Here is a 25,165-nt window from a genome sequence, read left to right on the forward strand (position 1 = left end):
ATCTCCAGTTTTAATCATTTCCATTGCCCATGGGCAGAGATACACAAAAATCTGAATGTGTTATTCAGTGAGACACAAATAATGCAGTGGAAATGGATATTTATTCTATCCAAAGTTGCTCATTATTATTTGGAAAACGATGAAAATGATTGGCAGAGTTTTAAAAAGTTGCATCTGTGCAAGTGCCAACATGCATAGAGAGGTCATTATCTGTATCTGTAACCAGAAATCACATTAAATGAGGCAGATGTTTTATTTTCTAACCTAATATTCATTGGCAATGCAACTGTTGTGCTTACAAAGCATCAAACTGACTCTATATTGGCATATAGTTGAATATTCGGAGTGTATATTTGTATTCGGGTGAGATACCTCTGCACTGCTCATGGTATCAGGACCCCCTTAAAATAATGATGTCAACTTTCCTATTAGTCACCATGTCAAGTAAATTAATTACTTCTAAAACCTCTTTTCAATTAAGTTTCCCTTGATTAAAATTCCATATTACACACTCAATGTTTTTTCATGGAAATATGACAATATTAGTAAGTCTGAGGTGTCATCGTGTCACTGTCAGCAAGTATTCATGAATGAATATATCAAAGCTGATGGCTTTCTTTCATTTCCACCAAAATTTTAGTGAAATAAAACTTGTGACTTCCATTTGACTAAAGTCTGGTACTTGAATACAGTTTCATGTAAAAAGACGAGGGTTTGAGCATTTTCTGCAGTGCGTTCCACTGTTTGTTTGTTTGACCTTGGTGGCATTAGACAGATCCCCAAACTCCCACTCGGGGTATTGGATTTGCCACTCAGGTTGATGAGTCACTGTCAATAAAAAAGTGAAAGAAGCAAATGATCTTTGGGCCTCCGCAGCAGCTGCTGTCCTTTGTGGGAAATGTTAGCTTGCTGTGCAGGTTTCTTCCCCAGACTGAGCTGAGATGAAAAGTTTGTTTGACCTTGACTTCTTATCAGATTTCCAATAAGATGTCTTTGCTTATATACAGGTGCTGAGTCTGAGACCTGAGTGGTCAATTAAACAGTGCCGGAGTTGAGAAAAATGTGTGGGTATCATGTAGGATAATTCATACTATAAGTCTTTGTTTCTTTGTCATGTAAATTTATTAGCTGCAGATGACATTTATCTTCAGACTTTACATCAATTGACACTGCTTCTGCCCTCTTCGCTCAGTGCTCCAATAACAAAAAGGCTGGCAGATGTTTAAGTCAAATCTTGCAAAATGCTAGCTAACTAGCTATCTAATAATTGATGTAGATTAGCTAGCTTGCATTTGGTAACATTACTTGTCAGATGCAACTAGCTATCTAATGATAGGATGTAGATTAGCTAGCTAATTAGTATTTTGTTAATGATAGCTATCCTAAGAAGTGAGCTCCTTCACAGGTCCCCCAGCAGCATCTTCAAACCAGCTTCAAAATGTGGTTTCCATTTCAACATAGATGAGCCTGACACATAGCATAGTAACTATAGTAAACAGGAAAAGAAAAAGTTGGCAGAGGATCTGCTAGGAACCAAGCCTGCCCAACTGTTATTGGAGTGCAGAGTAGAAAGGGGCGGTGCATAGAGTTCCAATTACAATACATCTTTTTCACAGCAGCCATATTGATGGGGAGGAGAACATGCAAACTCAGCAGAGAAAGGCCCAGCCCCAGCCACAAGCTCCCCAGCCAGCTGGGGAATTGGAACCTCTCGCTGCGAGGCGACAGTGCGAACCACCGCCCCACCGTGCCTCATTGTTGATTGTTGTACACATTAAAAAGTACTAAAGTGTTACGATTCTTTCTTTCCTCTTTTTTCAAAGACTATAGCGATTAGTATTCCACACTTGATACCAGCCAACCAATCGTTATTAGATAAACGAATATATCTTTGTTTTTGTTTCAGCTTCTGACAAAGATGTGTGATGTGATGTGACTGTTTCCATACAAACAACTTCAGAGGAAAACTTTGTCACTTTTCAAGTAGGTGTTCACAGAGCCCGTGCCTGCATGTACCAGGATGCACTGCGGGCAAGCTTGTGATTCTGACGCCCATGTTGTTGGCCAAAATATAGCTTTAGGTGGCAAAGATACTCACCTAGCATGCCCCTTTGCTACAACCAGTGACATCCTGGGATGCAGGAAGAACGACAGATTTTGCAGCAGTAGAACTCTTGGTCAAGTTATAGCACACACTGAGAAATCATCATTTACCATCCAACTGAGGTGAAAAATGACAAAGTTTCCCTTTAGTAAAATGTTAGGTTGATACAACCACCACCTCAGAGACCTAGACCCAGTTCAGTCCCCAGCTGTGTCTCCAGCATGGTCACTCTGCCTAAATCAGTGATTCTCAAACTATGGGCTGACCCCGTTGGTGGGACGTAGAGCCACTGCAGGTGGGGCAGGAATGACCGGCGAAAAACATGGAGTGAAACTAAGCTGATTGAATGATTTTTCACAGGGAGGAATAAAGAATGTTGTAACTGATGCTATAATGAAATTCAACTTCCTGAAAGGGAGGATGCTCAAAAAAGTGAGACCCACCCTCCTACATGTTTGGAAAGGGAGGGTGAAGTGTGGAGTATTTAGCTGCTTCAAATTTTTTGAGAAAAGATTTGTTCTTTAAGGAATATATTTCCTTAACTTGTGTAATGAAAGGATGTTCCTTGTAATACATACGGACACCACAAAATATTGCAAGCACTGAAATAAAAAACTTTCTGCATCTTGAGATAGAAATTTAATTTTGTGTCTTTATTGCTCAGTAGAAAAATATATTTGCACTTCAAAGATGAATATGTACAAGATTTTCTTCCTTTGATAAAAGGCATAATTATCATTGCAATACATCTGCACACTGTACAGGGATTATTACTTAAGATGTTTGGATTTTTTGTCCAGTTTTCATAGAGTTATAACTTGCTAGAAAGTCCCACATATTCACCATATTCTGTTTTGGTACCTGGATGAAAACATAAAGAGCAGGTATTTTGTTGTACTTGTTAAGGCAACAATTGAAAAAGACAGGGTGAAAAGAGGCAAAAGAGCAGACAATCCGTTGAATCCAGCAGACTTTGTGTTTGACAGACTTAGACTGGCAATAAAAGACAGGAGCATTTTTTGCAAAGTTTCGACTCTTGCAAGTTCTTGCAGTCCAAGCTTCAGTTTGTGAGAGCTCTGTGTTTTCTGGACGATCAGGTTTCACCGGGGTTCTCCCACCCTGGGGAAGAACAGAACGCAGACAATGAATTAAACGGTTCATTTCTTCATTTAACAGTAGACTGACTGACGGCTGGTGGCACTGACAAGTGTGTCTCTTCTTTTACCTCCTTTCTCATCACAAGGACACGCTGTATGACTGTACTCTGGATGTTGTTGTTGTTGTTGTTGTTGTGTGTGGTCCAACCAACTCTTCAGCTCTCAGCCAGCACGCTGGATCACTGCTGTACCACGGGGAATGTCTCTGAAGCAGCACATTGTTCATTTGTAGCTTCTTATCTGGACAACAGTGAAACAGAGGCAAAATTAACAGCTTACAGCAGCTCAGACAATGTGCCGTTTAGCTGGACAAGCTGATATTTAACAATGGTTAAAGAATGAGTCTGGAGTAGTTCTGTTTTTCTTATTGTCAACAAGTCCAACAAAAGGAACAAAATAAATTGTGTTATTTCATCTCTTAATACTCTCCAACCTGGCCTTTGGCACTGAGCCCCAAGCCCACAGGCTCCTGCTGCAGACATAAATCTTTAAAGGTCACAAATAAATCGAAAAGTCTCAGTAATTTTCCTTAAACAGCAGGATATTGTAGTTTTAAAGGAGCAATATGCAAGATATGGCCACCTGGTTAACTCCAAACAGACAGGTGGTAACCGCTAACTGCTGCTTTTTGGCTGTAGCTACTAGCTGCCGTTAGCTCAATTAGCCATTAAGCCACACCTTAAGTTAACCTGACTTTGACTGAACCTACGGCTCGCAGCACCAGGGAAGTGTTTGTGTTTACACCACGGGCAACCACGGGCCAGCTTGATGGCCGGGATACTATACCGAGGTGACTTACAGCAGCTTCCACCAGGTCTCTGACTCCATGGATGATGAAGACAGCAGGCTTACCTTTTAAATGGATATCCCACTAACTTAGACTTGATTCTATCAGCACACAATAATTGCATTAAGGCCACAGACCTTCAGATATTTGATCATAATGACCGACAGAACAATACATTTAACAGCAAATGAAATCACCACTTTGTTGTCAACCATTCGGAAGAAAAGTTATCACTGTATTAATCACCTGATCAAAGGTGATCATTCTGTCAAGATGTTTATCTTTGGAAGACGCCTCATCTCAATGTCCAGCGGCCTCAGATGGCGCCCTGGTTGAAGTGATCCAGCACGGTGGCGTTGGTTCTCTCAAACAGCCACTGCTGGCTGAGAGAAGAGGGGTCACATGTGTTCATGAAGACCCGCCGCTCGCTTGGGCTGCTGTCGATACAGCTGTTACTGACGGGGTGATACAGACTCTTATCCTGGAGGACACAGGAGTAGAGAACAGCTCTATTCAGATATAAATAGCAAATGTCTTTCCCAGGGTTATTATTTCCTGTTTGATATGATTTTGCTGAAAAAGATTAAATTCCATACCACATTACCACATTATTGCAAATAAAAACAATCAATTAAACACTTATTTCTAAAACTGACTGTTGTATCATTTTCATGTGGATGTGTGAGGTCTTTGTTGTCAAGATACCCCCAATTGAAGACAGCACCCAAAAAAAGGCCCATCCAAAAAAAAATCCACACCATTTTAGTTTGAAATCAGACAGCCTTATCTGACTGCAATCTATTGGTTAGTTTGTGTTATTGTGTAACTTTGGTGTTCTAAAGGGTTAGTTCGGGTTCACAAAAGTCAGAAAAGTACTAGTTAAATGATCAGGGCAGTGGTAGACCAGCAATGCCTGTCTTTGGGAGTGTGGTTGGTTTGGAGGGAACAATATAACAGTGCTTTCCAGCTGTCTTATAGGAAGATAAAGGATAAAATATTTTAAATCTAGCATACATTTAAACTGCTGGGCCTGTCCACAGCGGTACATTGCTTAGCTTCCTAAACTGGTACTCCTGCTGCTTCTCTGAACTGGGTATGTGCCATCACACCACAATCTACTGTACACAGTATACTCACTATCGATAAGTAACTCATACAACCAACTTCAAATGATCCAAACTATCCCTTTTAATTCAAAAACACTGAGAACAGCAAAAACAAGACAGCACTTTCTTTGTGAATGAAGAAACATAAAAACAAGTTGAAAGAGGCTTGACTTAAATAAAAAATTTGCACATATATTAGCTTTAAAGAAACAGTTACAGGAGACTATTAGCTCTTCCGTTTATGCATCCTTCAATTTTCCCTCTCATTAAATTAATCACATAATTAACAGATGGCCACCATTATGTTGAAAGGACTTATTAATTGGTTTAAGTGACGCTCAGCTGACCAAAGAAATCACAGCAGCAGCTCAACTGGAAGGCTGAAAGGGAGATGCAGCACTAAATACTATCATTTCCTTCAAGCAGTGAGCTCCCACTTTTTTTTCCCTCTTCCGTACCTTTCTGTAGCGCCACAGCTGGTTCCCCTTCATGCCGTGACAGTCGTACAGAGTGACGGGGCTGTTGTGGGAGACAGCGTCGAAGCACACCTTCCTTGTGTGCATGGGGTCACCAACCCGGATATCTTCCCTCCAACCAAACGTTAATACCTGCAGTGAAAACATCTTAACTGTAACACACAGACTGTTTCACTCCTCTGCTGTTGTTCTTGTCCTCTTTCTTCTCCTGAGATTTACTTCTTCCTATGAAAGTATTTCTTTAAGGAGTCTTTCTTAAATTGAGGGTATGAATGAGCTGCGACCAGCTATTGCAACACATGTGCATGCATTCACGTGCAACACAACCACTTGACCTCTGTGGCTTGTATAAACATTGAGACTAAGTCACTCCAGTGGAAAAAGAAACTGTCGGACAAATCCAATGATGCCTGCCACAAGGCTCTATGACAAACAGATTATAAGGAATAAAAGGGGGTGTGACTTAAGTATAGGAGGCAATGAAAACCATCACCAGTCAGTTTTGTCCAGTGATGACTCCCACAAGAATCTAAAACAAACAGTTACTGGGTTATCAAGGGAGTATGTCTAAAGTATAGTAGGTGAGGCTAACTGGCACCAATGAAACAGAAACTATCTGCTGAGACTTATGATAACTCCCACAAGAGTGTGCAAGAAAGGCTTCATTAGTCATCAAAGGGGGCATGGCTAAAATGTAGGGGCATAAGTCACTAATGAAAAAGGAACTGCTGAGTGCATTGATGCCTCCCGAAAGAGTCGATGACAAACAGCTAAATTCTGGGTCACGTTATGGCTGCGCCACGTCAGCCGGAGCTGATCGCAGCCATTCTACATGATGATTCTGATTCCACCAGCAGCGTCTCGGCGCGTCCCAGAAGCAGCAGCTCTCCACACCGCTCTACTTCAAATACGCACCAAGTCTTTTTGACAGATGCTGTGTCACTTAGCACAGAGCAGATCGAACGGGCAGGAAGTCAGACACAAAGGAGGCAGGGAGAATCGGGTTAATTTTCAAAATAAAGACCCAGTGCAGACTCGTGATCATAAACACAGACAGAAAAGAAACCATTTAACCACGTAGCCTGCTTATCCATGGTGGAAGCACAAAGGGCACGGAAAGAGGACCTAATCAACAAAACTGAGCAAATAAACATAATCAGGTGGGCAGAACACTCTGCTGCTGAAATGCTTCTGAAACACTGCTGGTGTGGCTTGGAGCCATGCAGATGACACATCAGAACTGTGGTGGAATCAAGAGTCTGGTCATGTAATTTGAATCCATTTAGAAGTTATGTGCCTTTCTGTCACAGGCAACACCCAATACCACACCCCTTTTCAAAAACAGGACTGCTGTGTGGTGGTTCATCTTACTAACAGAGTTTCCCAAATAAACCCTAATTCAACTAATGCACCAGAGCACTCCAACCAAACACCATGAATGTTTAGTGGTACAAAAACCTCCAAGGTCATGAATCTGTCACTTCATGAGACAGAATTCTTGACAAAAGTGTAATGAAAGACCCTCACCTGTCCATGACTCCAGCTAACCTCGCCCCGCCCTTTCACACAGCTCTCCAGGCGGATGGGGCTCCCTGACACAAAGTGTTTGATCTCCATACACATGCCACTGCCCACGTTCCGTATCTATAAAACACAAAACCACATGCAAACGGAGTCACAAAAACATGAAGTGCTTTCTCTTTCGTTACGGATAGTCGGAGCACAGATCCCATCAGGCATTGCTTTCATGGGCCCCTGTGTTTTAAATTGAAACAATGCAAACCTGATACGTTGGTTTATTACACATCATGTGTGTTGTGGCCCTGCATTGTGAATGGGTAATACTTTATAACTTGATCCTAACTTTTTTTTACAAAACTTATGTTATTTCTTGGACTTTTTAGCTTTTAATTTGTGAGGCAGGAAATGGGGAGAGAGAGTGGGGGGGAGATACGCAGCAAAGGGCCACAGACTGGAATCAAACTTACGGTTGCTGCAGAGGACTCGCTCTCTGTACATGGAGAACCCCCATGGCTCTTTTTTTAATACATATCTCAACATTTACCTACCTTCCGGAGGACTCAGTGCTGTCTGGCTGCTGTTTGTACCCACAGCAGTTCAGTGTTTTTGATTTGGACCCTGGGCGTGCACCCAGGACGACCCGATAATAGTTGCGGCATACAGGAAGAGAAGCCAAAAAACCCTCTGTTATTGCAAACATGTTTCATCACTGTTTCTTGTCTGTTGTTACCACTGGGAGCTCCAACTTGATGCACACCGCTGTGCTTTCAACTTGGAAAATTCCTTCATTTTTAATAACTCCAAAGTCCTGCGTTGAATTGAACATGATATGTCCTTGACGATGGTCGCCTTCATGTTCAGTGCACGTTATAGCACCATGCAGGGTTTGTGCTACAGATCACTCCACAGGTCAAGCCAATCCACACACACATCAGTAAATGTAACTCTGCTACAGAATCACTGGTAGAAAAATTGCTTCCCTGCCTGCGTCCAGCTTTAGGCCTCCATGCCTCCACTCATAAATAGATTTGTGCAGCCCAACTCTTGTGTGAATGATACATTTTTATGCATCATCTTTTCTTATAACAACACTAAGTAATCATTTGGGAACTGAGAACACTGCAGAACGGGGCTTGGCATTGTCCTGCTGAGATAAGCAGGGACGTCCCAGAAGAAGACCAAAGAATTTGTCTGGATGGCAGCATATGTCGCTCTAAAACCTGTACGCGCCTTACACCGATTTCTCCAGATGCTCTTAACCTTGTAATGATATTATGGATTGCAAATGACAAAATCCCCTAATTCCTTGCAGTTGTGCGTTGAGAAATGTTGTTCTTAAACCGCTGAACTATTTGTCCTCGCCTCGTCCTTACAGGTATTTTTTAAGCGTTCTACAGCTTTTCCAATCTTTTGTTCCCACTGTACCAACATTTCTGAAACATGTTGCAGACATATTTATTAAAAAAACAGGTAAGTTTGAACATTAAATATCTTGTTTACGTCAAAGGATTTGCAAATTACTGCATTCTATTTTTATTCAAATTTTACACAACGTCCCAACTTTTTGGAATTGGGGTTTGTACATTGGGTTAATTTCTGGATAAACTGAATTTATGTAATGGTACCTGGACTCTATTTTAGGGCTCTCTTAAAGGTGCTTAAAGGTTGATTTAGATATGATTCTTATTGGCAATTTTATACATGTTAATTTAATTATAATACAGAACCCATACGCACATGCAGATTTTTGCATTAAATAAAGTAAGTGGCTCATATATTTGCAAATAGTGTACTTCCATGACTTAATTCTGAATGTATTAATGATGAAATCACAAAATGGTGGCTACGCTAATTTCAACCTGTTTGATTATTCTGAGAACCAGAGTTGGCGAAGGAGCCTTTAGGCATTAACAAAGTTTTAGAGAGAATTTAAGGCAAAGTAGAAACTGCTGACATTTTCAAATAAAGGATGAAAAAACTTTGCTTTTAGTTAAGCAGCAGTCCCTTTATACATAACTTCTTTTCCTTTGATATTGTTATTCCTCTTACTTTTGACTCAACAGTTTTATTTTTATTTCTGAAAGAATATGAGGGACGTGCAGTTTGCCTCCCTAAAGTGAGATGGCAAAAATCAGGGAGGGACTACGACCCCGAAAATTAGATCTGCACATGCCAACAATTTACACAAAAGTCTGTATGTAAAACTAATTTAAAATATTCATTTTTTTTGTCCATGCTCAAAAATAGCATCCCACTTATTGGCCACACGTCCATGACCTCTCAAGCTCTCTGATAATAAATCTATTCTTTTGGTAAGGATGAGTGTGTATAAGCCTACTCTGTTGGATTGTTAAAAGAAAAAAAATGTGAAAACTGTACTGGCTAATGGAATGAATCACTTATTCTTTGGGTGTGTATGCATGTGTGTGGGCTCAGCTTAGCAGGTACTCCTCTAAGCATCAGTTTTGCATGTGCAGGGCTGTGTGGTCAAGTCAGGCAAGAATAAATATACAACGTCCGGACTGACTTTCAAAATAAAGGCACAAAAAGTTTTGTGTGTTTTTGGGAGTGAGAATGAGTGAAAATGGGCTGGTATGTACAGAAATTCTAAATGTGTTAGTACTGACAGCGGGTGGGAGTTCATTAGCTTATTAACAGACTAACAATAATTCATTCTCCCATGCACCTGTCAGTCAGATGTGCACTGGAGCGTATACAGAACATCTCTGACATAATGACAATGTGTGAATAATGAAGCTTACTTTTCTGGTGTGTTTAGGAAGTAGAAATGTAAAAGGTAGTAATCCATTATAGCAGGTTTTTATGGCTACATGTAAGAATAAGTCTGTGCTTTACTAATAAAAAATTACCTCATACTGTTATTTAAGCCTACCCAAGTATTTTTGTTTCCTAAATCTACCCAAGCAGCAATCATTGCACAAAGCAGCATCAGCTTCTAGCATCTTCTAGCGCCATGACAGGGTTAATAATTGAGTGCATGGACAGCCAAGTGCGCCTCATATAGATGCTAAAGGGGACCTTGTGTGACATCAAAGGGGTGTCCCACTGGCTCAGGTTGAATTTCCCCGGCATCATCAGTGAATTTTCAGAGACCAGTCCTCACCTCTCCCCATGCAGCAGCAGGAGGCTCCACCGGTGGATAGTGTTTAGGCAGATCCCAGGCCACCTCACTCATGAACCACTTGAAGTTCTTGCAGTTGAGGCGGCTCCTCAGCTCCTTCTGGGCCGTCATGTCACCCGCCGACAGGTGGCGGTACTCGGGACGACGCTGGTAGACGTATTCGGCGTACTCGTCCATCCACACCTCTGCCACACGCTTCAGATTCTGAAATCAAACCAAGGACAAAGTCAGGCAGACAGACTCATTCACATGAACGGTCTACTTTTCTTAGCGGGCATCTCAAATCGTCCAGAATGTCTATGAGCCTCCCGCAAATAAACACAAAATCCCACAGTCGCTGGCAGTAAGGATGATCTCGTGGAACCACATTGGACTGTTTTGTGAACATAAATGTTTACATTGTCTGCTGTCAGTGCTGTAGATTTGTCTCAGGGAGTCTGCTCCATCAGTTATTTCCCACCTCTGTGAGGCAGAGTCAAGGAATGGATGCCACTAAGTGCAAATACTGTGCTTAAGTAGATTTTTTGAGCTATCTGTAGTTTAGTTCAGTATTTATTTTTCTGACAACTTTTACTACATTTTGAAACAAATATCAATACTTTATACTTTAGGGGCATTATTGGTTATTTTATTTTGCATTGTTGTACGCCACCTTCCCAACATCAAGACTGAGTTCAACCTAAATGAATCAGATAATAACACAGAGAAAAGACGTTTCCTTGGCACAACAAGATGAAAATGACTTAAAAGATGTATATAAATGAAAACAATGTAACAAGATGGAAATAATGCAAAATGCCAAATAAGACGCAAATTATGTTCAGGACATAAGACAAACACAAGACAAGATGTGAAATATATGATGTAAGAAATGTCCTTCACTTTTTAATTTTATACTTTGAATGCATTTCAGAGGCCATACTTTTTCACTTTCACTTGAGTAAAGACGGTTAATCAGTACCTCTCTTTTTATGGAATACTTTTTTTATTCAGGTATATGTACTTTTAGTTGAGTAAAGGGTGTTTGTGCTTTTGCCACCTCTGCTGCCTCAGAATAACTCAACATAACTGCATAATTTTGCTACTTTGTTGCAGCCGTAAAAACTTTTCACCATTGAAATCCTTTTGAAGCTGACCTTATCTGTTGGCCCTTGATTAAAACAAAACAAAAAAAAAATGTAAGGTGTGACAATGATAATGAAACAGCAATTTCAAATCTGTACAGAGAACAAGTATGTTTATGTAAATGTTCTCCTTTATCTGCAGGGTCAGGTCGATTCAGAACCATCAGCATTCCACCGAGGTCCTGTTTAAAGACTGCCGGTCAGAATAAAAAATCAAAAACAAAGGCCAGTGCCTTTCAGTTGCACGCTGAGCCAAACCGAGCCAAGTTCCAGGCTGCGGCAGAGGCATACATAATGAATGGTGTTCGGCTACACCCCAGATGATTTAGCGCTTTTAGACAATTTCTCATTCCATGTAGGTACTTTGAAGAATACAAGGAACAAAGAAACTTAAGCTCATTCTTCACAGTAACACCTGCAAAGGCTATAAGTCGCAGATAGTGGATAGACTGCATACTGCTGCCTCTCGTCTGGTGGTCTTTTGTTAGTGGATGCTGAGCTGACTGTAAAGTGCTCTTGTGCATGGAGGAGAAAGAGGAGAGTACTTAGTAGAGGACATAGGAAACAAAAATGCTGCCATTTGTTATACTGCACCACTTAAAGAGTAGCTGACACTAGGATGATGCTCTTATGTGTGTATAAGTGCACAGTATGTGTTTGTGTGTGTGAAGTGTTTGCATTGTATGGTTATGTGTACGTGCTTATAGTTGCAGCTCAGTTTCACTCTTCAGTGCAGTTCAAGGACAGAAAAGTTGTTTTTACCGTGTTTGTGATGTGTTTTTTCACACTCCAGTGGCCAAATATGTCCTGAGCTGAAATACAGTTTATTTGGTTTCACATAAAGCCATCAATCAGCCCAGCACAAAGCCAAATATAGTGTCTTTGTAATTGTAATTTAAATTCTGAAGAGCCCTGTGTGTGAATACAGCAGAATACTAATAAAGTTAAAATCAGTTTTGCTGATAAGATGCCTTTTTTTTTTTAATTTTGCAAGAGCATAATTGCATTTTGCTTCATTTATTGTTTGTTTAATCAAGAAACCTTACTGATAAGAGATTTTTAAAGGGAATAGTGGGAAAAAAACGCAGAAGCAATAAAGAGGAACTACTAATTTAAATAGACTATTACAAACGTGTGATGTTCTGTTGCCTTGGACGAGCTTTGCAGTCTGTTGTTCAGAACAGATAAATGAAAAATACCAAAACGAACCAGTCCTTCAGCTTAAAAAGAACAGTGTTAGACATCCAAATTAAGGAAGGACAAACTAACAGTAACATCTTATACAGAGAAGGTGGGAGGTTTATTTTTGCCTGGTTGAAGTAATTGGTTGGTTAATATTGACTACTGTATCTTCTGAATCTGATGTAATATTCACATTAAACACTGGCACAGATAAAACTTATAAGGATCAGTTCACTAGTCATGGTTAGTATTACTCACTCGTCTGCACAAACAGCTTAGTGTGATCAAAGATACAATTCATAGATGGGGCCATATAATCAAAATGAACATTGTGATTAATAGAAAATGGGTTGCAGGTGGGAAATAGGGTGCCTAGCATGTGCATTTACACACAGGACACAGCAGCGCAATTTCATTGATTATTTAATTGTTTCCTACAATTTTTAGTTTTGCTGCTTAAATGTCGTACAGTATTTGCTAGTGACGTTACTGCACACATGGAAACAAAAGCAGCCTCTCTAATCACTACAGAAATGACCTGGAAAGCTTGTGCTGCTCAACAATAATTTTAAAAAGGTAATATAGCCCACAGAGACTGGTTGAGGTACAATTCTCTAAATCAGAGAAAATAATACGTTTGTCAGAGTTACCTTTTTTTAACTTATGCTTTTAACTAATTTCATTATATTCTCACTGTTGAGTCCAACTGCCTTTAATTTCAGCAGGCAATCATTTACTTTACTCCTGATTTTGCAGTTTCCCCTGCTGATGGAAGCTTTGGTGCAGGACGTTTCGCCACTCAGCCTGACTGAGGGGGCGTGTTCTGGTGGGAAAGTGATGTCAGCACATACCAACACATTCTCATCCCAACTCGTCACATAACAAAGATTTGTCACTGCCATTTGGCTGCGTCAGACACAATTTTCTCAGGGTCACTTTATGCTTCAGTATCAGATTCCAGAGAGTCTTTTTAACAAGTGATTAATCCATGAAAATGTCTTTTAATATGTGAATAATGCTGTGAAATGGTTGCATTTTGGTTAGGTTGAGGCACAAAAAAACACATTTCTCTGTTGCTTATGAAAGTGCAATATACAAATGTTGGGATAAAAGTAGTAATTCTAATCCAATTTTAGAAGATATGGGTTGTTTTTATAAAAATGTATCCTACATGACATCTTTCTTTATTGACATCATACTGCATTTTGTATAGTGTCATATAGTTTCAGTGTGTGTGGACCTTTGGCCTGTCATCATTATGTGATACTTTGAACAATACCCAAAGTTCAAATGGAGTTTTACAGTGTAGTATCTGCTATTGTTTGTTGGAGAACATGATTTATTCAGACCGTTGGCTGCTGTCTACTTGTTCATTCCGATCTGTGGTTCACTCAGTATCCAGGCTGTGCATTACTAATACTGTATGTTTCATTGTTTTGGTGGAGCTCAAAGGAGCGGTGGACAGCAGGTGTATCACACGATCATAAAATAAATGATCTGAATGCATCAATCTTTAAACAACCAACATCATGCTTTGATTAGAATCTGTTGTTCGGATCAGTTTTCACTCTCACTGCTGTAACAGAGGCGATGTGACAGCACTGCACCGACTCTGAACCCCTGTATCAGACTGTTGTAGTGTACAGAAGAGCTGTGACTGATCTGCTGTGTTGTATTTTGCCACGTACTGTGGAGGCACACAGTGTGAAGAATTACCTTTGCCAAGCTGATCCCACCAGGGACCTTGTAGGGGACGTACTTCCTATAGATGTGTCCTACCCTGGAGCAAGGGATGTCCTCCATCCGACCACCACACATCCAAACCTACAAAAACACACACACACACACACACACACACACACACACACACAGAAAGAGAGAGAGAGGAAGCTTTTTCATCAAATGAATCACTATAGCATTTAGAAGCTGTGTCCATCTTAAAGCCTATTAGATAAAATGTCTGCCATATTTACATAACACTTAAAATTCTGAGAGCGGTGGCTTCAGTTGTAAAGGTAAAGCTATCTACAGCCCTAAAGGGTCCTTTGTCTTGTTCCCATAAGAAAACTCTTTTTGGTTCCTGGTAGAAACTTTTATAAAGGTTGCACTTGGTTCTACCTGACATAAAGGGTTATACGTAGAACCACCTGCTAAAGGTTTTACCCATAACCCCTTATAAGATGTTTTAAAAGGACAACCCATTTTGGTGCACTCATTCCACCCAGGACTCCCTCTGAGGGTTCTATCCAGAATCTTTCCACCTTCTAATAGTGCCAACAAAAACCCATCCAGGGGTTCTATCAATAACCCTTTTAATATCAAATGGTTTAATCTAGAACCCACCCAAGGGGTTTGTAAGGGAAACCCTTTTACATTCCAAGGGTTTCATCTAGAATCCATCCAGGGGGTTCGACCGAGAACCCTGTCACATTTCGACAATCCTGGCCAACCTGTTCAAAAAATGAAGTCAATTGTTTGGAGCCAAAGTCTGCTCAGTAGTGACCAGTGTTAGACCCACGTGTTTAAGTTCCCGCCCATACAGCTGGTCGACTCAACAACAACAACAACAACACCAAGCTCATCGGAAAAATGTCCACATCTGTGGTAAGAATTTCCTAAAATGACAAAAACCACATTTGGGAAAATAATATTTAGCATGTGCTGATATTTAATGACTGTATTCTTTTCAAATTTGGATTAAAACTCATTTCAAATACTTTTTAGATCCTTCTCATTATGTGTGTGAGGCCCTAAATGATGTTGCTAGAGTGCTATTGTGGATTTGGGTTTCCTGCGGCTTTAACATTCAAAGGTTGTGGGAAGGTGAAGTAAGGAGACGATCAACAGAGATGAAGAAGAGACTGATGACTAAGAAGAAGGAGACTGGAAGTACAATGGTTCCTACAGGCTTATAAATCCTAGAAGAGGAGAGGGGAGTGAATTCAGAAGGAGAGGCAATAAAGATGAAATTGCAGGATAGTAGAGGTAGAAGAGAAGACACCGAAACTGCATTATGATATAATGGTGACCTGACTTCACCTGAGCAGCAGGGTCAGATTACACAAGAGTGAGCTGCTGAGTTAAGCATTAGTACAGTATTTATGAGTGTTTAAACTCTGTTGGTATTGGAGAAGCACTGCCAACTGCAAAAGCTTTTCAGGAAAATGAGGCATGCTGTCTCTGAAATATTGAAATTATACAATGAGATTTTAATATGTTCTAAGCAACCCTAATGTTCTGTCTCAAGTAAAAACAAACCTTCCTTTATAGCTATTTTATCTTATTTCTTTTCCCTTCCCTTGTCTATCTCACATAACACAGACATCCTGCAGCGGCTCCTCATTTTAAATCCCCCAACTATAATGAAGACAACGGTGATGATTCTCTTTCTGGGCTTGCCATGTTGAAAATAAACCTTGCGAAAGAAAGGGAGGCAATGAAGAGGATGGAGAAGAAAGGAAGACTTAGAGACGGCAGGCGAGACGGAAAAGGGGTTTTGTTTTTAAGACAATGGCAAAATGAAAAGTAGGGAAATGAAAAGCTGGATTTAAACATGAAAACAAACCAGTTAAGTATGGGAAGACGGAGTTGTAAGGCTTCCAAATTGTTTCTAAAAAGCCCTTTAATATGTAAACAAGATTTTTGCTATTTGAAGGTTAGAGGCAGGCTGAAGCTGCCGGGAGTTCAAGAACAAGGACAGGAATAATAAAACATGAAATACATATTTTATATATGACTTCAAGGTGTAAATACATGCAACAAAGAGTTCAAACAAGGGTGTAAAGGCAGATTAACCCCGTCTGCCTGCTAAACTCAGCTTTACAGATGCTTGTGTGATTTTTGTTCCTCAAGCACAGTTAAAAAACATCACATTGAATACCCTGATCAGGTCTAAACAATGTTGCTTAAAGACAAGACGAAAGCTGGTATGAACATGATTACAGCATTCCACAATAGAGTGTTTGCACCAACATCATGGTTTTGTCAGTAACCCGGATGCAGTCTGGAAATCAATTTTCCAATTATTCTGACAGCACATGAATGTAGGACAGCAAGCAAATGTTCATGGTCCCCTGCGGATGATGTGAAATGTTCTGGTGACGGTCTAACCTTTCTTTAAACAAATGCACATTTTTTATTTAGCATTTTTGAAAAGCTAAACAAATTTATGTGCATTTTTATGAGCTGTTCTTAAATATTTACATCTTCAGAAGGAACTAGAGGGGTTGGGGCCACAGAAGTGAAAAAAACAAAGACACCAAAATCCTTAGATATGTCAAAAATGTACAAATCCAAGAATGCTGCATAATTTCATCATGCATATTAGCCTAAATTACATTTTTGACCATCTAATCCAGATTTTCTTTTCCTTTGAAGTTTTCTCAGTCACTTGGATTGAGTTTGTATTGTTACAAAAACAACAAGCAGCGACTAATATTTGCCTTGTAAACCATCCAGGCAAATCCTCATGACCCTGTGTTCACTGCAGTGTCACTGTAGAACAACCACTGTTTCTCTGGTCTGTTGCTGATGAAGCTCCATCATCAGCGGACCGACTCAGATCACACAAGTGCTCACAGTTCACCCGATGGAGGGAAAAACTACAAAACAACAGAATTCACTCCAACTGCATGAATAAAACATTGCTGCAGGACAAAATCCAGCACTGGCCAAAAGTGCAACTAAAACTTGAGTTGTCTCTGTTGGTGCCTTTGAATAAATAAAACATAAATGCACACAGTTCAGTATAAACTGCATTTCAGTGGCTCCACGCTTGTGTTTGCTTCCACTACATGAATAATAATGATCCAACTAAAGGCTGGAAGTAATAAATGTAAACTGCGGACAAAACAGGACAGTAACGCTTTAAGGTTAATACTGGCTCCCACATCAATCTGATTTCCATTTCATGTGGACCTTGTTTAAAAAAACTGGGTCACTCCATTCAGAGTGCTGTTTGCTTCCACATATTGACATGTTTCCTGGAAAAACAGGCAGTTAAGGAGGAACTTGTTGCAGTAGCTAATAGCGCTGAATGAACGTTAACACAATGCCTCCCCTGCTACACAGCTACAGTTTAGTGGTCTATAAATGACGAAGGCAGACAGTACAAAGGCGGTTCGTTGCCAGGTTTGGTTTCTAGCACCCCAAGGCTGTGTCAAATAACTTAGCTGTATAACTAGTCAACCAACAGCAGTTAGCGGTTAGCTACTGACATTAGCATTTAAGTAAAGCTATCAAGATGCTCAGGAAAGCATCAGGAAATCTGGTAAATGACCTCAGTACTATATTCCCAGTTGGTCTCAAAGGCCGTGTTCTGTCCCTGTCTGTCTGTGTTCACTGGGAGGCTGCTAATCCTGGTTCTGTTGTCTCCTAATGGCAGCTAAGTTAGCAGAAGGACTGACCCAGATTTAAGCTGAGCATCTAGAGGACATCAGAGGGGAAACAAGAGAGCATTTTAGCCATAAAACAGTTTCACCCAAATCAGTGGACACAGTCATGAAGTTGTGTTTTTGTAGGCCTACAAATGATGAAGTTGTACTTTTGTATAGTAGCGTTAATCATTGAGGCCTGGCCCCTAGCCCATCGTATGCTCCATGTAGCTAACATTAACTGCTGAAGCAGCCCACCAAAATGCCTCGCGCATTATCTGCTGTCACAGATTACCATTTTCCCCAAAGTGAAACTGTAGCCAGCAGATCCATAGTGACAGTACTTTAGGGAACTCTTGGAAGACACACAGAGGGATCTAGTTTTAGCTCTGCACTGCTAAGACTGATTGACAGGTGTATGTCGTGATATTTACTGGTTGAACTGGTTGGCACGTATTTTTAAATAGGTGCAGAATATGACTGGGGATGTGATCTACAAAAGATTAAAGGTATTTTCCATCTCGCCCGACTTTAAACAACAAATGATTTGTATGTTAATTTTTGTGTTTGGGCTACTTTGCCACCTCGACCAAAGGGCATCACAGCATGCTGGTAATGAGAAGGATGCCAAAAATTCCACATCATTAACCATGGCGTTCCTTTTCTTTGGCCAGCATGCTGTTGTCATGGTTACACACATCAGAAAGCCACTGCATTATCATGGTAGCAACAGCGGTATTTTAAATTCTGCAGTCATGAATTTAGAAAAAGGTAATATATCTCTTAACATATGCTTTCTGAAAAGTTTCTCTCTGCCAACTGTTTGGCAGTTCGCTAAGTTTCACTCTGAATAACTATGTTTTCTTGCTCCATCCATGGAGGTTCAATTATTTCTGCCTCCAGAGCAGCTCTGTTTCTGAGAAATGTTTGCATAACTGAAAACCCAATCTGCAGGAGTGATATCAAAAATCTTCCATCAGTTTTATGCCTTGCACCATCCTCTCACTCCACCATGTGAGGTCATATTGCCTCTGAGCTCTGTGCATCAGTATGTCCTGACATTATTTCACTGTGTGAGCTGGAAAAGCCCGATGTTCCCATACCAGTGTGACCAGGATGGAGCTTTAGATTAGCTGTACCAGTGAATGAAATGATTGTATTTCACATGCGAGAAACGGCCTGGCTGTCTGTGGGAGCAGCAGCTTGGTTGTAAGGATTAGTATGAGAGCCTGTTAATCTTCTCACCTCAGGAGACCGGCTGTCTGCTCTGTATCAGCTAATGGGGATCTTAATAAAAAGGAAACCAAATTGAATATCTGAGGGCATAAAGTAGACTTAAGAGGCACAGCTAGGCGTGTGCTGATAGCAAAATTTAATGGCATGATAATCTTGGCCAAAATAATAACCTTGGTATGGGATATTATCTCAGTAATTACTTAAATAAGATGAAAAGCTTCAAAACAGTATTAAAACATAAGAGGTTTTTGTACCAGGTTTAGCCCCTTGGTCACGACCTATGTTAGTCGAGGCCTATCGTTCATTTCACACTTTTTAAACGTCAGAAATCCTCACCTTTTGCCCAAGTGCAAGGTTATCCTGTACACTCTGAGGTTAAGGTGGGATTACAGTTCTGCAGTTCACTGCACTGTGGTCCAGCTGTAGGTGCCTTTCGTGTAGGACATGATCTACAGTGCAGCATCAGATTTCAACAACTAAAACCACCACTGCAACAGCAGGCTGATGTGTCATACATTATTAATGATTTAATTATATAACCCAACAAAATTATGTTGGAAATTAGTTCGTGAGATTTCAAGAAGATAAGTCTATGGTGCCAATTCTCCAGGAAACCATTATACCATCACAGAAGAAGACGGTGTGCTGAGATGACAAATGTTATCAAAAGTCGGCCATGTTTTCCTGCTGTTAGGCACAGAGGATCATTGCAACACAGACCTTCTCTATTGTAACGCTGAAGTCACAGGGACACTGTTTCTAACTCAGTTCAGCTAGTGGTCCTGTAGGAAATCCTATTATGAGAAGTTTATTAGTGGATAGCCCCTTGAGATGGTCCATCTCGTTTTCAAGAGCGTCCTATTAGGTGGAATACAGCCTCACAGCATCTGAGGTAATGTAATGACCATGAGGACAAGGAAGACAAGGTGGATTCAGGTGGGGACAGGAGGCGTAAACTGGCAGAGGAGTGACACTGTTTTGCCGGGGCATTATTGCCATATCCTAAGCTTCACGTCACCCAAGACAACCTTTCGCCAGCACTGACACATCATTTGTTTAAAAAAAAAAAAAAGCAAGACTTATGCAAGCTTGGTTAGTGGACATTAGAAACATTCCTCTATTGTGGCAAGGAAAACAGATTCAACACACTCCATGGAGTGTTGGTGTGGGATGGGAAAGAAGCAAATGACTACTAACTGTCTACTGTTTATAAATCTTTATCAGGAGCACCAAAAGGATGTTGAGTGTATTTGGTTAGTTTGTCCACATGTTTTTCATCTTTGTCCAGCTTAGTAGTTGATTTTAGCTTGTTTTGCTGAATTAGAAGTGAGGAAGAAAGACAAAAAGTCCATGAACATCATTTTCTCACAGTGCCCCGTGGTCTGTCAACAGCCCTGACACTGAACCTGGACTAAAATGTGAATGACCATGTTTGAGCTAATTAAATGTGGACAAAGAGTGGCCAGAGGGGAACATTAGGAATAAAGTAGGACTCTCAAAGACAAAACAAGGGGAATGCACTTGTTGTTTTGAATGAACCCGTACATAAAGCTTTTGTTTTAGATGAGCCAAAGGAAATGAGGACGATGCCACTGAATGGGGACACCAGTGGTTTCCAAGACGACATACTTAATTAGAATTATACGTGTGACCCGAATGCAATGAATGGCTGTTCAAGGATATAAATACAAAATTAATACATTTGTAAATTAGTCAGAGGTTTATAATCAGTATATTTTTTTCTGTCCATTTTAAAGTATTGCATTAGAGAAAAAAAAATCCTTCCTCACTCTCTTTTTAAACTGGCTTGAAGTGGTTTTGCTTTTTTTCAAAAAACAGTTAATGTGCTTATTGGAAGACGTAAACTTTTTTTTGAAGACGCTCTAACATATCAAACATCTTACTCGCATGACTGATTAGCTGTTTCTATGCTGAGAGAAGAAGAAAAGAAAGGAGTATGAATTTGAAGCTGTAATGATCTTTCATGATAATTAATGACAGCAGAAACAGTTTAAATGAAGACATCTGTCCATTTTTCTCTCCAAGATGCCCAACGTGACCAGTCTTCCTCTTCTTTGCTCAAATTTATTGGCAGTTGCCAAACAACTGGTTTTGTTTCCAGTTTACTTATATTAATCCAATGATAACAATTACATTTGAAATAATACAAACATTATAGGTTATATGTTATGATAAAACACAAAGTCATAATACTAATAATAACAATTCAGCCTTTTTATGGATTTATTATCATTTTATGTCATTGCCAATAAAGTTGTATCGCATCACATCGTATCATATCTTCCCTCCAGTTTGCTGAAGCCCCCTCCCAGCACCACTTGGGTGGCTCCAAGTTAGAGTTAGTTTACAAATTCACTTGACAATTAGATCGAAACACAACCAGTGCCTCCCTGTCTTTTGATTTGATCATTTTTTACCTTGAAGGAGATCTCGTACTGTTCTCCTCCCCAGATCTCCAGTCCCGTGTCATATCCTCCCAGCTCCCAAAACCACTTCCTGTCCACAGCAAACAGTCCCCCCGCCATCACTGGTGACCTACAGGAGACACAAAAACACACACGCTTACTATTTGCAGTACATTTTGTACAATAGCTGTAAACAAAACTGTTTACATACAGCGCTGCAGCATCATTTAGCACTTCCCTTCTGCTAAAGCAAACATCAAAATGAATGAAACGTTTTTTTCACTTATTCTCTGTTCACACAGAATTGCAGCAGATGATAATATCCTCCAGCTCCAGTGTTGAGCAATTTACTCAGAAGGTGTAATAATGTATTTTATACCTATTACTCCTTTAACACTAGAACTGTTTTTGAATTTTGCAATACAATAAGTTTGTTGAAACAAAACCTATTTAACTATTGGATCCTGACTTTTCCTAAATGTGCCTGTATTTTATTCTAACATTGTCATCGTATTAAAATTACAAAATCCAAAAGAGTTCAGAGTATTTCTACCTTGGCCAGTTTTAATGATGATGTGTGTCACCATTGCCTAGCAACTTTTTTTTTTTTTTTTACACTCTTGCAAAACTAAAACCAAGCTTTTAAGAATAGTGGAATGCTGTGATGGTGTCATAAAATATGATGACAGACATTCAAAGCTTAATTCGAAAACCTCAATAGAAGTTTTGAACATAATATGACACGTCAAAAATCTTATTTAGTACAGCTTAATAGAAACAGTCTGCTGACTGCTGTGGCTAGTAGTTATTGAAAAGTAATAATATTACTTTACTTAAAATTTGGTATCAAAAGTGATTAGTTACATGACTTGTTATATTACTTTAGTCATCATCACCACCACTCCTTTGTGACTGTGGGTAACATAAGGGAGCAACAAACTCTTCTAGCCTACAGGATTAAAAGCTCCAATGTCAAAAGATAAGTCAGAATAAAAGCAAAGAAAAAAAATCTCCAGAGATGCAGACAGCGAGTCAGAGTTCATGTATTTATGGTGGCACTATTTCTCAGCAGATAATGAAGATGCTCTGAACAATGCGGAGCCAATTAACCCACTCCAGAACACTGTGGCTCCTGTCTGTGACGAGCTCTGTGCTGCTTGGCGTGGGGCTTGTTAGCCGTCGTATCACTGCTGTGCTTGATAGTAGCTGACGCAACACACCTGAGGCAGAAAAAAATCGGGGAACAATTTTCTTTTTGAGCTCAAGTCTCTCCAACACGTGCCTCACTTTAACCCATTAATATAACACTGATCTTAACAATCAGTCCAGACTCGATTTGATTCTTTTTTTTTCATCTTTTTTTTCCCAGTTCACTCCACTGCAGAAATATTACAATACGAACTTACAGGTTGTCATAGTTACAAGCTTTTCATCAGGTACAAGGCAGGCAGCCAGCAGGTAGTCTGCTCTCGCCAGAGTCGTCCCTGAGGAGGATCAATTAAAGGCAAACAGGGCAGCTACTGTACAGTCAGCAGTGAGAAACACTCTGGGGCTTCCCACGCCTCATGAGCAGTGAGCACAGATACGAGTCCCGGGGTGATAACAGCCTGGTTTCTGCAGTTTTCCTTCTCCAAGGGTGAAAAGAATAAAATGAAACCAGCAGTGATTACAAAAAACTCTGTACTTCTCTCCACCACTTTCTCCTGATTTGAACACTCATGGAGCTTGTTTACGGCACATATTCTTTTTTGTAATTAAAGTAAAAACAATTTGTTTGTAGTGATTAAAACATTTATGGTTGCTGTGTCCTCTGGGGGTTGTGCTATCTGATGGTTCTCTAAATAACTATGACAGCTGTACAATATGTATGTGTGAAAAATAAACATCTTTGTTTGCTGTGTAATGAAATTAACATAATTTCCAAATTACTTTCTCAATGACAGCTCTGTTTTATATTCAACATATGCTACTAAAAGAAACTTTCCAGCAGATTTTGGAATCTGGCTGCAGGGATTTTCTCCCATTCAGCCACATTAGCATTAGTGAGTTTGGCCGCTGATGTTGGGTGATATCGTCTGGCTTCGAATTTGGCATTGCAGTTCCTCCCAAAGGTGTTGGATGTGGTGGAGGTCACGGCTGTGTGAAGGCCAGTCAAGTGCTTCTACACCAAACTGTGAAAACCATTTCTCGATGGATCTGGCTCTGTTGCACTGTGGGAAGGTTGCAAGTTGGCAGCACACTATTGCCTAAACCCCCTCCTCCTGCCTTCCCAAACTCGGGTATGTGGGAAAAGATGTGTTTGCAAAATGCAGGCACAGACTGTGTGTGGAAAATCATTTAAGCCTCAGATCCTCTCAAATTCAGCCAAACATTACAGAGTTTTGTGCATCCTCTCAAACACAGCCTTCTCATTAACCTGCGTTGAGTATTTCAAGTAGATTTCATACATAGGCTTCATAGTCGCATATGTGTGGAGAGGGCTTACAGACATTAACAAAAAGGCAGCTAATATTTGCATCTGGGTTGGAATAGCTAATGTGGCTATTTACACCTGGATGTATACAGCCTATCATGGCAGAGACAAGCACCCAGGTATCCATAGCCAACAATGCAATTTGCACCTTGGGTGTAAATATGTCTGTCACCTCACCTAGCTGGAGGTTGAATGTCAGAGAGGGTATGGGACTGTAAAAAAGTTAAGGAAACCCTGTTTAATAATGTCATGGACTATTGACCACGCTGTCTGCATGCTTTTGCTCATATAGTGGACAAGCATGGATTTACACCAGCTTGCAACAAGTTTGCGTTCCAGACTAGAGTGCTTATGCACCTGAAAATCCTAACCAAGGGGCATGTTTTTCTTACACTGTATAAATTTGATCTGGTTAGTTTTGGTTTCACATCAGAAATATGCGGGCGCATTAAAGAGCCCAACATGATATGTCCTGTTTTTATCAACTACATGAGCTGTGTCTTCCCTGCATCTGATGTCAGTGTGTTGTCAATTCCTCTCTCTTTCATTCTCTTGGAAAATAACTGAAAGAATTTAAGATTTTTCCAACTTATTTTTTAAAAAGTCCTCGGCGCAAATGTTAATTGGACATGTGCTACCACAGCTCTTTTTTTGTTTTACAGGGTTGTCTTTTTAATGTTTTGATTGCAGCCTGCCACAAAGTCCCGTAATTGGTCTGTTCAAACCATCCAAACAATGTTTTTACAGTAGAAATTAACCGAGCCATGGTGCGCTTGGACCATGGTTCGGCTGTCTGATCTAGACCTTGGTCTGGGGGAGGTTTCACACCTGACGCTACCCTGCCACGACTTCCTGAAACTGGCCAGAATGTATGAAGCACCCAAAAAAGTCACAGTAGAAAAGAACTGAGCCATTACACGATTTAATCTAGACGGAGACCACCTCTTTCGGTCGGGCCGAGGTTGTTTGGTCCGGAGGACGTTTCACACCTGTAATTTTGGATCAAACTGGAAGGTCACACTTCAGGTGCTTTCACACCTACCTCATCCAGTCAGTCAG

General features: G+C 40.3%; 1 protein-coding gene across 1 annotated transcript in view; it reads right to left on the minus strand.

Annotated features, from left to right (window-relative positions):
• Positions 1-2,730: 2,730 nt before the first annotated feature.
• Positions 2,731-25,165, minus strand: part of LOC146319448 (polypeptide N-acetylgalactosaminyltransferase 10-like) — a 96,705-nt gene continuing 74,270 nt past the window's right edge. The window contains exons 7-13 of the mRNA XM_084730044.1: positions 21,646-21,763; positions 14,316-14,423; positions 10,276-10,497; positions 7,158-7,274; positions 5,613-5,762; positions 4,295-4,529; positions 2,731-3,501 (exon numbers count right to left, since the gene is read on the minus strand). Coding sequence (XP_084586170.1) covers positions 4,365-4,529; positions 5,613-5,762; positions 7,158-7,274; positions 10,276-10,497; positions 14,316-14,423; positions 21,646-21,763 — 880 coding nt within the window. The 3' untranslated portion in view covers positions 2,731-3,501; positions 4,295-4,364. The remainder of the gene's footprint in view (positions 3,502-4,294; positions 4,530-5,612; positions 5,763-7,157; positions 7,275-10,275; positions 10,498-14,315; positions 14,424-21,645; positions 21,764-25,165) is intronic.

The sequence above is a fragment of the Lutjanus erythropterus genome, chromosome 11 (assembly GCF_056507025.1).
Source record: "Lutjanus erythropterus isolate fLutEry1 chromosome 11, fLutEry1.hap2, whole genome shotgun sequence".
Classification (NCBI taxonomy): Eukaryota; Metazoa; Chordata; class Actinopteri; order Lutjaniformes; family Lutjanidae; genus Lutjanus; species Lutjanus erythropterus.